The sequence below is a fragment of the Fonsecaea pedrosoi genome (genome assembly GCF_000835455.1).
Source record: "Fonsecaea pedrosoi CBS 271.37 unplaced genomic scaffold supercont1.1, whole genome shotgun sequence".
Classification (NCBI taxonomy): domain Eukaryota; kingdom Fungi; phylum Ascomycota; class Eurotiomycetes; order Chaetothyriales; family Herpotrichiellaceae; genus Fonsecaea; species Fonsecaea pedrosoi.
In genome coordinates this window covers 2989171-3002746 of record NW_013550615.1, presented here as the reverse complement: position 1 = coordinate 3002746, position 13576 = coordinate 2989171, and the positions used below count along the sequence as shown (strand labels likewise).

Genomic DNA, 13576 nt, shown 5'->3' with positions numbered 1-13576 from the left:
ACAACATTAAATCTTCTGGGTTGCCACTCGCGTGGGCACTACATCGGGAACTGTCTCGACTGACTTCATATCCCTTGACAGGTTCACCAATTTCTGCAGCTGCTCGATGAAGACGAAAGTAAGAACTGTGTTCGGCCTGCTGAGTATTAGGACTTGAGCCAGCACAGAAGTCTTGTTAATGCCTTACGCTAGCCTCAGCCAAGCAGGAGTCCAGCCCCGCATCAGAAAACCAGGCCCCTCGTTGCGTAAAGATTCGGCGACAATCTTCCTCACACTCTGTTTGGGGTTTGTTAGCTCCTAGTCAGGCCTCTGAAGATATATGCCTTACTGGTTTCGCGCCATCAACGGCCACCGCATTTTGGATCCGACTCTTCAATACATCGGCAGGTGCGCAAGCAGTTGTTGCGACTGTGCCTGCAAGCAATGAAGCGAGGAAATGTGTGAAGATGCCATCTTTGAGGCCCAAGGAAGGGTTTGAAAGGAGTTGGCGCTTTGCGGCAGAATACCTGCACGAATATGAGCATGAAGACCGACGAGGAAGCGAGTGCCGTACGTTGCTATCTGAGAAACATCTGCACCTGTTTAGCGACATGATCCGACATGGCATATTCGAGACTTACTCATAATTACACTTCGGACAACATTAGGGCCTAGTCCTCTGCTAAAGGTCCGCAGTCCCTCTTCTCGGCCAATCCTCACAATGGCGTCAACTGCGTGGTTATATCCGAATCGTTGACCTGGCGATCTTGCTCCATCCGCGCACATCCTCACCAAGGCGACCTATACCGACATCAGCGACTCCACGAATCACGTAATACGAGCTGCGGACCTCTGTGGGATTCCCGATGAGTCCGGCCAAACCACCCGCAGCACCCGCGCAGACAATCTCCCACGAGCTCGGTAATCGTCTCTGGCCAGTTCGTTCTCTGGCGATACCTGCAAAGTAATTATACAGGCCGAATCTTGCGGTGGAATATGTGGATTGGCGAAGCATCGAAGCCGAGATTCCCCACCACAACGAGGGAATGCCTGTGGATTTGGATGAGTTGTTTGTCACGGGTCAAGTGTCTCTGTGATGACTTACCATCTCTGCTTGCGAACCGGATCATTGTCCGCAGCATGTTTTGCCTTGTCGACATGACTTGCATTCTGCTATGGCTGTCTTCAGCACTTGGTGGCCCTTCACACAGCCATTCGACCTACTATTTCGTCTGATCCAGCGGGTGTGCTAAAAGTACTCATCAGTCTCCTTGTGGTCTCTCCTACAAGCGGAATGAGCTGAATTTCCATACTGAAACATGCGGCCATCGACGCAGCAGCTCCTCTGTGTCGAGTGTGTCAGCAGCCGGATCCGGCCGAAAAGAGGTCTCAACAATTACCCAAGCCAGAAGGGCTGCCCTTTTTGCTTTGATTTGGCCATAATCCGCTGTTTTGTTCGCAAAACCTGCTAATGGGATTGGCTGGCACGCCTCTCCCTCTCTGACAACGACAGGGCGTGAGGTTCTCTGGAAAATGGCTTAAGTCGGCTTGATGACTATCATTCGGAAGTCTGACCTGTCTCCCAGACGCGCATATAAATTCGGGAGGTTGCAGAGCAATATACACTGGAGTTCGACAGTCCAACCATCCTGCGCTGTTTGCGTATGACCACATCGCTTATCCCAGGGAACTTCCACCCCTTGCGCGCTGTTCGTCCCTAGATACGGAACGCCGCGACTATTCTCGTCGGGGAATTTTCTCCATCCGTTCCGCTGACCGCCCGCATCCACCTGAAGTTTCGCCCGCAAACTTCGGTATCAAAAATACCACCGAGATTACGTTTCGTCACGTGGAATTCTTCCAACTGAAGTTTGACCGAATTGAGCGACTCGCTGCCGACTGTACCCGCGCCGTTAGCCGATGTCGCTGCTCTGCTCCTGGGTGTCCCGGTCATAGCCTCGAAGAATCGTTGTTCCATTCCTGGAGCCCGGATTGGTAACGGGCATATATTGTTGGTCAAGCCCCAACGATATCGACCACAACAAGTGAGAAGGAAAAAAGCAAACAGGAAAGATGGCAGTCGCAGCAAGGCGTACTCTGCTCCTGTGTCTCAACGACATCAGAGCCCTGAATGGCTCCAAGACAGCAGCGTATGCCTGTAAAACGGTGTCTCGCAAACCCCTTGCCTTTAGCCAATCACGGGTCGGAACAAGGATCATCTCGAGTCGGCAAGATATTCGACATTTTACATCTTCCAGGACAAGGAACCTTCAAGCAGCATCTTCATCGCAATCAGTAAGTAGCGATGACCAACCTGTTATCGATCGAACGAGGTCGAAGCTATTCAAGGACGCCGACGAGGCTGTGGCAGATATCAAGTCCGGCTCGGTGATATTTAGTGCTGGGTTCGGCCTCTGTGGGACGGCAGAAACCATCATAACAGCAATGCACAAGCGCGGCGTCGAGTCACTAAACAATCTCACGGCTGTGTCCAACAACGCCGGTGCGGCAGGCGCCGGAGGGCTTTCACCCCTGACGCAGTCAGGCCAAATCACGCGATGTATACTCTCCTATTTGGGGAACAACAAGAAGCTCGAGCAGAAATACCTCAACGGCAATATTGCCATCGAGTTATGTCCCCAGGGAACACTTGCGGAGCGGATGCGTGCCGGGGCAAGTGGTATTCCGGCATTTTACACGCCAACCGGTGTCCGTGAGTAGTACCTTGTTATAGAGCCTGTTACGCTGTAAAGGCTGTTAACCTCTGTCTAGACACATTCATCCAAACCGGCGAAATCCCCACAAGATTAGGACCCGCTGACCCGGAGACGAAGAAACCGAGCGTGCTGGAAGCGGGCAAGCCACGCGAGACAAGGATCTTCAACGGTAGAACCTATGTCATGGAGACTGCGTTGACCGGCGATGTTGCCATCATCCGTGCGTGGAAAGTGGACGAGGCTGGAAATTGTCAATTCAGGTATGTTTCTGGTGGCGCAATACTGCCCACAGATCCAAGACAACTCAAGTGCTGACGAACGGGCAAGATACACGACCAAGGCCTTTGGTGTCATCATGGCCAAGGCTGCCAGATTGACAATTGTCGAAGCCGAGAATATTGTGCCTCTGGGCTCCTTGGACCCCAACGACATCCACGTCCCTGGTATCTACGTTGACCGCATCGTGCCCGCTACCGTGGAGAAGAAAATCGAAAACAAAAAGACTCGTCCTGCTGGCGACGAGGCAGGTCATTCCTCCGACTCATCTGTGACGAGCGACAAGTCAGAAGCCCTGGCTCGGCGAAACCGCATCGCCCGCCGTGCTGCAAAGGAACTCAAGCACGGCATGTACGTCAACTTGGGTGTGGGGATGCCTACGTTGGCACCTTCATTCCTACCGAGCGATGTCAAAGTATGGATCCAGTCCGAGAACGGCATTCTGGGCATGGGACCCTACCCGACCGAGGACGAAGTCGACCCGGACATCATCAACGCAGGCAAAGAAACAGTCACCCTCGTCCCCGGAGCGTCGACGTTTGACAGCTGCGAGAGCTTCGGCATGATCCGCGGCGGCCACGTCGACGTCTCGATACTGGGCGCCCTGCAGGTCTCAGCGGCCGGCGACCTCGCCAACTACATGATCCCGGGCAAAGTGTTCAAGGGCATGGGCGGCGCCATGGACCTCGTCTCGAACCCCAACCAGACCAAGATCGTCGTCGCCACCGACCACCTGGACAAGTACGGCAAATCCAAGATCGTCGAGAACTGCGCCTTGCCCCTCACCGGCGCCAGGGTCGTCAGCACCATCATCACCGACCTCTGCGTCTTCCAGGTCGACCGCGTCAAGGGCACCTTGACCCTCACGGAGCTGGCTCCCGGTGTCTCGGTGGAGGATGTCAAGGCCAAGACGGACGCACGGTTTGCCGTTGCGGACGAGGTCAAGTCGATGGAATAGATTTACTCTGTTCCTTTTTTTTTCTTTCTGCCGTTTCGAAGCAACTCCGGGACTTCGTTGCGCGTTGCAGGTCCGGAATCGGGACTGATCTTTATAACACGTGCCTCATGAATATATATACATATGCGTTATTGGGCTAGCAAGCTGGAACAGCAAATGTTGAAAAGACTTGTCTATATACAATAAAAAATTATGATTAAAAAAGTCACATTATGTTTTTTTTTTTTTTTTCCAATGTCATTTCGATCTTTCTTCACAACGCGACACGTCAGATGCCATTTGCTTTGGTGTACATGTATGTGATTGAAAATGGCCTCCCGAGTCCAGTTTCGTGCTGATGTCATGGATAGACTTGGGTTGGATGAAACTTTTTCTCATTTCAAGACACATATCTACGTACGGAGCTACAGCGCTTTTTTTCTCTTGTGGAACTCTATGTTTTTTGGTCTCTCTGACACCATGCATGATCAGCCCGGGGACGACAAACGTCTTATAACTTGGCTTTCGGGATTTCCTCGCCGCCCATGCCGGGCGCAAACGTCGTGCCGCGGCCTTGACTCAATGCCCGGACTAGCTCGTCGATGCAGTGCAGGATCCACTGGTTGCCCTCGTCCGTGGCTAGCCACTCGCCGCCCTCAATGTCCTTCTCGGCCGTGCCGTCCTGGTACGCCTTGCGCAGGCCGAAGACGTGGCTCACCACTTGGGGTGCGACGCCGGTCTGGGCGCGAAGACAGGCGATGCCGGTGAGCGACGTCAGCACTCTCCCGACCTGGAGGGGTGCGTCGGACGGCGGGTCCGCCAGCAGGTTCGAGTAGTGTCCCGAGAGGATGTGGACGGGCAGGTTGGGATGCGACTGGGCCAGCTTGGCCAGGAGTTTCTCCTCAAACGGGTAGTAGACCGAGTTCCACAGGCGGCGGCCACGGGCCATGGACTCGTCGATGTTCTGGGCCGTCAGCTGGCGCGACACCGGCGGCGGGATCTTGTCGAACACGTCCTTGGGCATGCCTTCGCGGAACGCACCCAGGCAGTTGATCGAGCGCGGGATGCCGTTGAACGAGATGCACTTGAGCCCGACCTCGCGCATCAGCCCCGCTGTGGCCGTGGGCGACGGCGCCGACGGGAGCGTCTGCGTCAGGTGGTACAGCTCCACCATTGACGACGGCGAGTTCATCGTCATCGTCGCCGCGGTCGAGATGGTGACCCACGCGGGGATACCGACGCCTCGGTCTCTCGCGCTGGCGGCTATTTGAGCATAGGTCGACCGGATCGTCGGCGGCGCCTTGAGCTGGCCAGGCAGCGCGTGCGCGGCGTTGATGAGGTGCTTCAACGGCTCCGAGAGTTTCGACATGTCGTCTGACCGTGACCGAGACGGGCTTTTCTTTGCTCTCCTTATCTGGACTGGACGTTGGGCTGGGAGGATTGTTGTGTAAGTGTCAATCGGGTACCATCAGGAGCAATATCCATTGCAAGGCGTCCAGTGGATTAAGAAAAAGGAGGTGGTGAGAGACAAGAGGGTCTGGACTTCTCTCTACTTACAATCTTGATGCCGTGGTCCCTGTGGCGACCGAGTTCCCGCTGCCTTGCCAGCGCTGTTATCACTCATGTAACGACTGTCTGCCGGCCGATGAACTCTGATTGGTGGAGCCTCACGATGCAAGGCTGGGTTTAGCTCGTGGAGATTCTGTAACACGCTATGAGCTCCGGCGATAATATTATTGATGGCCCGCACCTCCAAAAGAAAGCCCGTTTTGAGAAAGTGATCAATTTGTTGAGCTTATTGATGAGACGAAGTCGTGATACAAATTCTTGATGTCGAGACAAAGGGGATTTACCGGTAGAAAGAAGCACCGAACCGAGTCCCGGCGCCCAGAAATTGGCCCGAAGAGGAATGGCGGCGTCTTGGCACCTGGACCTCGGCCACAGACTCCGGCCTCATCCGGCCCATCTCCGTCTGCGCCTGTGCCTTCGGCCATTCTTCTACTTCCTTTCCTACCAAACGACGCCTTTCACATGACTGATCCTACCTAATCCTGCTTGTTCACTTATCGCCGCAGAGGCTTGCCGTGGTCGTTCGTTTCCCCCTCCTGAGTTTCTGTACGGCCATTGACCGGGCGCCGCCCTCCCTCGCTTGCGCCACGACCTCTTCCTTGATTGGTCTCTGCCAACAAGAGCGTAACATTCTCCAGTGCTTGGCCACTGCTTGGTGTCGTGCGACCGCCCAACAATACTGTTAGGCATCGCTAAATTTGGGGCCACAACGTCCATCACTCAATCATAGCAGGCGGGATAGTGTCCCCATCAAAGACGACTTTACAACCCACGGGGTAATAATCAACGGCCAGGGGCCCCAGTATTTCACTTATTTCTTTGGATACTATAAGAATGACACATGTCCCTTGGATGAGAACCTGATCTTGACCCTCTGTCCTCTCAGTCCACCCTCGAAATAGCTTATATCCTCTGGCCTTGAAATACAAGTCCATTGCTGTGTGTGTGTCCAAGTGAATCAACTCTACACCGTCAAAGGTGCCTCTTGCCACGCAACGGACATTCTCCATCAAGGCCTTTTTTAAGTGGCAAAAAAGCCCAACAAGCCCCCACTGACCATGGCCGAAGAAAAGGTCGCAAGAGACCCGGTGGTCGAGAAGCCAGAGGACACTCAGAATGAGTTCGAGACGTCCAGCCAAGTGGTTCCGGTAGAGAAGGCGGGCTCACTGTCCGGTTTTGGCGACGACGCTCATACCAAAGCCTTGACGCGGAAGCTTCTCTGGAAGCTTGACACAAGGTATGCGTTCTCTTTCTTTAGAGATTCCCGCCCCGTCTTGAGAGGCGCGACGTGTTGTGCTTAACATATCGCTCCATGCAGAATTCTCCCCGTGCTCGCCTTGCTCTTCCTCTGCTCCTTTCTCGACCGTACAAATGTGGGGAATGCAAAGATCCTTGGTCTCGAAAAGGATGCAGGTCTCACCAATGGTCAATATGCAAACGGCCTTGCCATCTTTTTCGCTTTTTATATTGCTGCCGAACTGCCCAGCAATCTGGTTCTCAAGAAGTTCAGCCCGAGACTATGGCTGGCCTTTCTCACCGCTGCGTGGGGTATCATTGGCATGTGTCTAGGTTTCATTCGAAACTATGGTGGATTCTTGGCTGTGCGAGCATTCCTGGGTCTTGCAGAGGGAGGATTACTGCCAGGTATGCATTCAGCCTTTCGCCATTTTTTCTCGCGAATCGACGGGAAGACCAAAGAGTTCATGATTGATTCTAATCTCCGGTCACAGGCATGGTGCTCTATCTATCAGGAATGTACACCAGAGGCGAGTTGGCCCTTCGCATTGGACTGTTCTATACCAGCGCATCTCTTGCTGGAGCCTTTGGAGGTCTTTTGGCACGTGGTCTTTCTGCTATCGGCCCTACTGGTAGCGCTGTGGATGCTGGGTGAGTAGCTTCCTCTCCAACTGCCCTGGGGGGGTCATACTAACGAGAAATGTTTGACAGATGGCGCTGGATCATGATTATCGAGGGTCTTTTGACCTTTGCAGCTGGAGTGATTGCATATTTCCTTCTCCCAAACAGCGTATCAACAGCCTGGTTCCTCAAGCCTGAGGAGCGCGAACTCGGCAAGAGGAGGTTACGAAACGATACCTCCGCACACTTACCCGACGGCCACAATGCAGAAGGAGTAGAGAGGTTCCGATGGTCAGAAGTTCGACGGGGAGTTTTTAATATCCAACTGTGGCTGACCGCAACGGCCTACTTCTCGATTCTTTCCGGCCTGTACTCATTTGGGCTGTTCCTGCCAACCATTATCAAAGGTCTGGGCTACACGGCGAACGAGGCCCAGTTGTGGTCCGTTATTCCTTATGCTGTTGCAGCTGTTATCACCGTGGTTGTCGCCCTTGCCTCGGATCGCTTCAAATTGCGAGGTGTTGCGATGCTCTTCAGCTTGCCGCTGGCCATCATTGGATATGCGGTTATCGCCAATGTGGACGAGCACGACAACCACACGAAGTATGGCATGACATTCTTGATGGCCACAGGATTGTATGCCAGCGTCCCCCCTGTTCTGGTCTGGAACTCCAACAATTCAGCCGGACACTACAAGCGTGCCACGACAAGCGGCATGCAGCTCGCTATCGCAAACGCCGGTGGCTTTGTCAGCGGTGAGCACTGATCTTTGTCCGTCGTTGAACCAGAATGTTTGTCGCTGATGTCTGAGAAATAGCCTTCATCTATCCTTCCACGCAAGCTCCTCAATACCACAAATCGCACACCATCATCCTGGGATTGCTGGTCTATGCATGGTTTGCGTAAGTCTCCCAAGATGTGCTTCTGATATTGGTCAAATGTGTTCCCTTTCTAACAATTGACCGATAGGATATTGTGCAATGTCCTATACTGCGCAAAGATCAATCGCGACAAGGCGAACGGCAAATACGACAAATACATCGGGTACGGTGATGACCGAGATCCGTCATTCAAGATGGTTCTGTGATGATCTAGACGATGTGTCGACAAGCCTATATCGGCATGGAGCAGATTCGATGTTTCATGATGGATGGCTAAAAACGGGTTTATGCATGTAGTTTCTCCTTTGCGGGGTGTGAAGGAGGAGGACACGCTCTGGCCCCGTTTAGAAGCGGGGTATTGTAATTGAATTGGCTGTATAGACCAGCTTGTCCCAGGTCAATGTCGATTCCTGGACAACTATAGACTCAGAAGACAAGTCAGAGTGAAAAAGATCACTCGTTGTTTCCTTTTTAGTCTGTAATGAGGTGAAAGTGACAGTTGACGGCAGCCTCTCCGTTGGAACTACCTCGCCTCACCAAGACTTCATTGTCTAGTTTTCAGCCCGCTCTGAAATCTCTCACACAACACACCACACACGACATCATATCACACCTCACGATCCATCTACGTTGAGCTACCGGTATCGTCCATCTCAGTCAAGATGTCTTCCTCTCGTCCGCCCAACCCGACCCAAATCCCCAACAATCTGCCTGGCTTGACCACTCACATCACCGGTCACGATGGCGATACGGGCAAAGCCATCGTTCAGGACAGCAGACCCGGCAATTGGACCGTCTTTGACGACAAGCTCATGGGCTTCAACGTGGTGTACACAACCTCGGAGTTTCCCCCCGACCTCAACAACGACCGTGACCTCAAGACGCACGACGAAGTCGTCGCCAGCGGCAAACTCGGCCTCGTCAACACCAACGGCACAGTCTGTCGGGTTGTCGACATGGCGCCGGGCTACGAATGTATCATGCACAGAACCCAGAGTCTCGACTACGGCATTGTCCTTGAGGGGACGATCGAGATGATCCTGGACAGCGGCGAGAGAAGATTGATGCAAAGAGGAGATGTCGCTGTGCAGAGAGCCACGATGCACGCCTGGAAGAATACCAGCGAGACGGAGTGGTCACGCATGATCTTTGTGTTGCAAGACTGCAAGAGCTTGGAGGTCGGAGGCAAGGCGTTGAAGGAGGACTTGGGCAAGGGCGTCGAAGGATTGCCACCAAGTGGCAATGACTCCTAGACCAGCGTCTGCAGCGACCTGTCTGATGCCCCGGGAGAGAGGTGGGAAGAGGGGACGAAGAACTCAACCAACACAGTGAGGCACCAATTTGCCCTTTGCGATGTGTTTCGATAGAGAAACTGAAGCGACGCTGTGAATGAGACCGCTCCTTTCCTTTACCCTAGGCAATGAATTCTATGTATCCTTTACCAGCTAGCTGCACAGTGGTCCACTGGTCGTCCTGGGCGCGCCCCCCTTTTACTTGATTCTCTACCCTCGTACTCCGCAGTCATGTGGCTCCCACTCGCCGTTTTGATGGGCGTTTAGTGCCGCTTTCCCGGATTTGGGGGCGTCGCTGTGGGCCTGAATGTTGACGGGCGATTAAAACCGGGACAACGATAAGGGACTTTTTGCCCAGCCAGCCAAACTCTGGGCACAACTGGCAGGTCGAAGTTTGGTGCCTCTCTCTCACTCTTTCAAGAGTCTCTGTACATCTACAAACACCTCAGACTCATTTACTTTTATGTATATATACTAGTAATATTGGTTATATAACCTCGTTGCGTTTCCCGCATGCGTGTACCTTATTGACAAGCTCGGGCAAGAAAGACCCTGGAAAATACGTCCCGGCAACTCCTGAAGACGCGACTACCTCACAACCCCCGGAACTCAGTCTCGCACCTGACAAAACCGTCGTTGAACGATTTCGCCGCGCGTCCGGAAAGGGGTTTCACACCTGTGCGCTCGCGCAGTCAGCGCTTTTCTGCCGGTCTTGCGACAGAGCGTGTCCAAGACAAGGATGCGCCGAGGCTGCGGCCTGGGGCAACGAGTTCGCGAAAACAATGGGATGGCCGCGCACTTCTTCACTGGGCATAGACAACGCAACCTCCATGTCACGCATACGGAGTCGGGGAGAATCAGATGTCGAGAAGGAAGGGTTCCTGAACCGTCACCCTCACGGCAGCGAAGACGATAGCAACGATACGTTTGACGACGAAGAGGGAAACCCCTCGCTCGCATCCTCTCGGGCCACCTCTGCCTCGTACAGACCCATGCTCATCAACAAAGCCTACAGTTCCAATCGATCCTCTTCTCCGGCCTATCTCGGCAGAATGCCTCGATCCATCATGCGATATCTCTGCCTCGGCGTCGCCGTCACCCTCGTCATCTTCATCTTTTCGCTGGTCAGAATGAGCTACGTCGCGGAACAGGAGGTGCAAGAGGCGATTGAACAAGAAAAGATCAAGCCGAGACCTGCTCCTTGGGAAGAATTCCCATTCCTGCAAAGATATTACGGCGGAATCCGATCGTTGGTTCCAGTCGCGAGCAACGTGCCTGAATACCCCAGGAAAGAGGACGAGGTGGAATGGGAGAAGTTGAACATCACTGAGGAGGCGGTCGAGGATCTGCCGGCAGAGGAAGCCCCGACGGGGAAGGAGAGGAGAAAGAGAGCGATTCCATCTAGCAAGAGATTCGACCCATATCCCAGTTACTCTTCACCAGAATACATTGCCAAATACGGTGACAAGGTAGATTGTTACCTGGATGCCGACAACACCATCGAGATACCGCGCGTGCGCATCTACGAGGGCATCCCACGAGGGTTTCCGGATATGGTCATGGGTTCGGCCAAGCTCCTTGGACTCAGGGACGACATCTGCTACGATCGATTTGGTCGGCTAGGTCCGTACGGCCTTGGATACAGCATCAACCGAGGCGGGAGCGGTGCCCAACAGGAAGGCGAAAGAGAGGGAGCTGATTTGGTGTGGCAGGAAGCGCCCGAGGTGGATTGGAGAACCGTTCAATGGGCCGACGCTCAGCAACGATGTGTTCTGGCAAACAATCATCGCTTCAAGGAACTCCCAGAGAAGCCCCGAATCGACACGTTTCGAGTGATGCCCGTCGGCACAGTCTACAACAAGAGAGATGAGGTGGCTGACGTGGAGGCAATGCCGCCAAAGCCGAGTGACGTGCCGAAGAAACCCAAGTCCGGATCAGAAAGACTTCCTCGTACAGCGGTCGTGATCCGTACCTGGTGGGACTATCCATACACACCCGAAGACAAGATCTACCTCCGATCCCTTATCTCAGAACTGAATATGCTAAGCGGTGGCGAGTACGTGGTGCATTTTCTGGTCCAAGTCAAATCCAATGACGTGCCTATCTTTTCTGACGATGAGACCTACGAGCGCGTTCTTCGAGACTCGTTGCCCGAGGAATTCCGTGGCATGGGCACTCTTTGGACTGAGAAGCAAATGGAGCTCATGTACGGTGGTCTGGAGGAGACAAACATGCGCGGCTTGCCTGTTCACGGTGTGTACCGCAGCACTTTTATGCCAATGCAGTACTTTGCCTATCAACATCCCGAGTACGATTTCTTCTGGAATTGGGAGATGGACATTCGAACTACACACCACTGGTACCATTTCTTCGACAGTATCACGAAATGGGCCAAACAACAACCCCGAAAACTTCTCTGGGAGAGAAACAGCCGGTTCTATATCCCATCGGAACACGGTGAATGGGAAGACTTTAGCCAAATGGTTCGCATCCAGACGGAACATGGCACAAACAGCGTCGCCAACCTGTGGAGCAGCCTGAACCACGCCAACAAGGATCCCAATGACCCGAGCTCTAAGCACAGTCCTGCAGGAGCAATGAAACAACAAGGAGACAAACCAATCTGGGGTCCTGAACGACCGCTCGATGATGATGTCGCCATGGATACTGACCCAACTCCACCGACCTCCTTTGACAAAGATAAATACACGTGGGGCGTCGGCGAAGACGCAGACCTGATCGTGTTCAACCCACTGTTCGATCCCGACGGCACGACGTGGCTTCTTACGGACGATACCACGGGCTATAATATCACGCGTGGCCGACCCCCACGGCGTACTGCCATTATCACAGCATCTCGTCTCTCGCGTCGATTGCTGTTGACCATGCACAAGGAAACGGCGCTGAAGAAACACACCATGTTCTCGGAAATGTGGCCCGCCTCATGTGCGTTGCAGCACGGCTTGAAAGCAGTCTACGTGCCTCATCCAGAGTATGTCGACCGCAAATGGCCCACCAACTACCTCGCTTCGGTCTTCAACGGAGGGCGCAACGGTGCCACAGGTGGCGCCCGCACTTCGGTATTTGGCGAGCGCGAACACAACTTCCGAGGGACAACGTGGTATTACAATGCTGGCTTTCCGGAAGTGCTCTGGCATCGATGGTTGGGCATGAAATTCCACAACGACGGCGGAGAACAGTTTGAGCTCGCAGGCGAGGGCAGGATGTGTCTGCCGGGAATGCTATTGCACCCGGTCAAGAGGGTCGACCTGGTACAGGAAGGGAGGAGGGCCGATCAAGCCGGATAGCAGAAGGCCGGTCGACACGAGACGTTCTTCCTGCGATAAACGCAGGGTTATGAAACCTATTTTCTTGTACAAAGAAAAACCAAACACGCACGAGGACGAGTCTAGGACATGTGTGAGTTCTGGGATAACATGCACAAATATACACGCATTGTTTTGCTGGGGTTGTTTGGGAGATGGCCGGGGGTGGCCGGGGTTGGACAAACTCCATATGTACTACCGTACGTACCAGGTACCAGGTACTTTAGCCTACCTTACCTACTTTGACCTATGTACTAGGTTCGTGGTGGTACGTACCTACAGTACCTTTGTAGATATGCTCAAGGTACAAAAGACACGCGAGGGTCTGCAATGTCGATTGCTTACTTGGTGTTTACAAACTCATGGCCTCAACCTCTGGAAAGAAGGTACTCACGTGATAGTGCGTGCCCGCCCTCACTGTCTGGTTTCTCGGGTATCCAGGATTTTTTTTTTCTTTTTTTCTTTTTTCCAATGAACTCTACCGTGAGGGGATCAGCTTCGCCCTTTGGACAGACCGTAAAGGTCTCTGGGGATAATATTATTAGCGCAGGGAAACTGCGGCTAGACGCCTTTCTTTGGTGAGTGAGTGAGTAAATTTACACAGCCAAAAACCATTCATTCTTGCCATCGTTTCGATTCACCGTTATATTGACTGAGGAAGGTCTGCACTCTGCTTTGACCAGGCGCGAACCAAGCACTTTGTCCCAAAGGACGTTGCTCTCGAAATGTCGGTAGTGTTAGT

The 13576-nt window shown here is 53.4% G+C and overlaps 6 protein-coding genes across 6 annotated transcripts; 4 read left to right on the top strand and 2 right to left on the bottom strand.

The window, feature by feature from the left end:
* Window positions 1-6: 6 nt before the first annotated feature.
* On the bottom strand, window positions 7-1139 carry Z517_01086 (uncharacterized protein; the record flags this gene model as incomplete). Its single annotated transcript, XM_013434048.1, has 7 exons — window positions 7-136; window positions 188-276; window positions 329-506; window positions 554-572; window positions 621-780; window positions 830-1029; window positions 1085-1139. The coding sequence occupies 7 exons, from the start codon at window positions 1137-1139 to the stop codon at window positions 7-9; spliced, it is 831 nt and encodes a 276-aa protein (XP_013289502.1).
* A 913-nt stretch (window positions 1140-2052) lies between these two features.
* Z517_01085 (uncharacterized protein) lies at window positions 2053-3930 on the top strand (the record flags this gene model as incomplete). The annotated part of the gene is made up of 3 exons (XM_013434047.1): window positions 2053-2692; window positions 2752-2956; window positions 3024-3930. The coding sequence occupies 3 exons, from the start codon at window positions 2053-2055 to the stop codon at window positions 3928-3930; spliced, it is 1752 nt and encodes a 583-aa protein (XP_013289501.1).
* Window positions 3931-4420: 490 nt separating this feature from the next.
* On the bottom strand, window positions 4421-5278 carry Z517_01084 (uncharacterized protein; the record flags this gene model as incomplete). The annotated part of the gene is made up of 1 exon (XM_013434046.1): window positions 4421-5278. The coding sequence occupies one exon, from the start codon at window positions 5276-5278 to the stop codon at window positions 4421-4423; it is 858 nt and encodes a 285-aa protein (XP_013289500.1).
* Window positions 5279-6536: 1258 nt separating this feature from the next.
* On the top strand, window positions 6537-8422 carry Z517_01083 (uncharacterized protein; the record flags this gene model as incomplete). Its single annotated transcript, XM_013434045.1, has 6 exons — window positions 6537-6715; window positions 6797-7122; window positions 7209-7346; window positions 7413-8090; window positions 8153-8237; window positions 8305-8422. The coding sequence occupies 6 exons, from the start codon at window positions 6537-6539 to the stop codon at window positions 8420-8422; spliced, it is 1524 nt and encodes a 507-aa protein (XP_013289499.1).
* A 456-nt stretch (window positions 8423-8878) lies between these two features.
* On the top strand, window positions 8879-9469 carry Z517_01082 (uncharacterized protein; the record flags this gene model as incomplete). Its single annotated transcript, XM_013434044.1, has 1 exon — window positions 8879-9469. The coding sequence occupies one exon, from the start codon at window positions 8879-8881 to the stop codon at window positions 9467-9469; it is 591 nt and encodes a 196-aa protein (XP_013289498.1).
* Window positions 9470-10338: 869 nt separating this feature from the next.
* Z517_01081 (uncharacterized protein) lies at window positions 10339-12816 on the top strand (the record flags this gene model as incomplete). The annotated part of the gene is made up of 1 exon (XM_013434043.1): window positions 10339-12816. One exon carries the CDS (start codon window positions 10339-10341, stop codon window positions 12814-12816), a length of 2478 nt encoding a protein of 825 aa, XP_013289497.1.
* Between the last annotated feature and the right edge of the window lie 760 nt (window positions 12817-13576).